The sequence below is a fragment of the Setaria italica genome, chromosome VIII (genome assembly GCF_000263155.2).
Source record: "Setaria italica strain Yugu1 chromosome VIII, Setaria_italica_v2.0, whole genome shotgun sequence".
NCBI lineage: Eukaryota > Viridiplantae > Streptophyta > Magnoliopsida > Poales > Poaceae > Setaria > Setaria italica.
In genome coordinates, this window is record NC_028457.1 from 25,356,294 (window position 1) to 25,357,889 (window position 1,596).

Below are 1,596 nucleotides of genomic sequence, written 5' to 3' on the forward strand. Positions count from 1 at the left end.
CCCTTCGACAAATGGCTGTGCTGGATTCGACTTACCACCGAGGCATCCTTTTTCTGTGACATGTCCAAACTGCCCAAACCCCCCCTACCGTCTCCTTCATCTGGTTCCCTTCTGGACAGGTTTGCCCTATTTTCCGGCAATCGCACGGGGCACATCCACCATGTGTTACCGTGCCGTGTCCGTTGTCGACCGCGGCCCGTGCGCTCAAGTTTGTCAATATCACCCGCCACGATGGCATTCCCTTTGAAGCACTCAAACCCGGCACCGGCTTCACCATCACCTGCCACACCCTCGTGTTAGGTCGCGGCAGCATGGCGTGGAAGGAGGACTACACGGTCACCTCCGGTGAGCTCTGGGAGGCCAACACTCCCGAGCGCCTCCCACGCTGCATCCTCATGTTCCCTCAAGTCGACATCGACAGGCCACATGTAGTGCACTTCCTTTACATTGAGTTTGGATATTATGCCTGCAAGAAGATGTGGGTGGTCTCCATCGACATGAGCACCAAGACTGTGGAGTCATTTTCTCTGTATATCAATGGGCATGAGGGCCTTAAAACTGACGATGCTGACTTGATCGACTTGATCGAACGAAAGTCCGTGTCCCCCTGGCCCTTCCTCCCTTGTGAGTTCCCCAAGTTCCTCAATTTATCAAGGTACGTAATATTGCTGTTGCCCTTTTATCTATCAGCTATTTATCACTCAATAGATTTCGATTCTGCCGGTTCCATATTTGAATATTGCTGCACATGTATGCAAGTTGGCATTTCATATGTTGTAGTGTACCCTCTTTCTCCAACCTGCAGAATACTAGCGTAGCCTGCAGCCTACTAAGCATTTGAGCCTTGAAGCTTATGATTGGAAGATAAGAGCTGCCAATATGTACCCTCTGTTATATGCTGTTGGAAATTGCTAGCAGTTAGAACTCAAGTATACTACTTTTTACCTTCAAGTGTTGTCTGTTTTTGGCAATTCTTTCCTAAGTAAACAACTACTTTACGAATCACCGACCTTGCATGCTAAGCCTTCTCTTGGTTGCAGTACGAAAGCAAGTTTAATTTGAACATCATCCATCTAGATCATTTTTAATCCGCTACAGTATTTTATTTTATTGCAGGAAGAGGGAGCATATGGAATGAGTCTATTCCTGCCAACTTCATGGTTGTTGTCTTCCCGGCCAACCATTTTGCATCCGTCTGAATGGTTCCACAAGGAAGGCTCCTGTCTTGCTTGTCAACAAGATTGAAGGAGCTGTGTTTCATGCTGTGGCCTAGGAAGCATCTATCTTTTATGGTCTATTTTTATGCTGTATGAACGGATAAGTTATATCAAGTTTATCGTGTGTCGTCAAGAAAGAAGTTTGTCGTGTGTCCTGCCTTTTTAAGTACAATCTTTAGATTGTGTCACTGTGTGGATGAGCCACTTTGGTCCTTGAACTTGCCTGTGTTGTACCAAGGTTGCGCTGTCGTCGTTTGGTGCCATGGGAGATAGAGAAAAATGATGTAGAGATATGCTTGCCGCTTTGCTCTGCTGGGCCTTGCACAAGAAGCTAGCAGGCTGTGCGGCGTCTGCAGCAGCTCAAGGATTGTACAAGTGA

General features: G+C 47.1%; 1 protein-coding gene across 1 annotated transcript; it reads left to right on the forward strand.

Annotated features, from left to right (window-relative positions):
- The first annotated feature begins 152 nt into the window (after positions 1 to 152).
- On the forward strand, positions 153 to 1,405 carry LOC101771311. Its single transcript, XM_004979281.4, has 2 exons — positions 153 to 655; positions 1,117 to 1,405. Exons 1-2 carry the CDS (start codon positions 312 to 314, stop codon positions 1,136 to 1,138), a joined length of 366 nt encoding a protein of 121 aa, XP_004979338.1. The 5' UTR covers positions 153 to 311; the 3' UTR covers positions 1,139 to 1,405.
- The last annotated feature ends 191 nt before the right edge of the window (positions 1,406 to 1,596 follow it).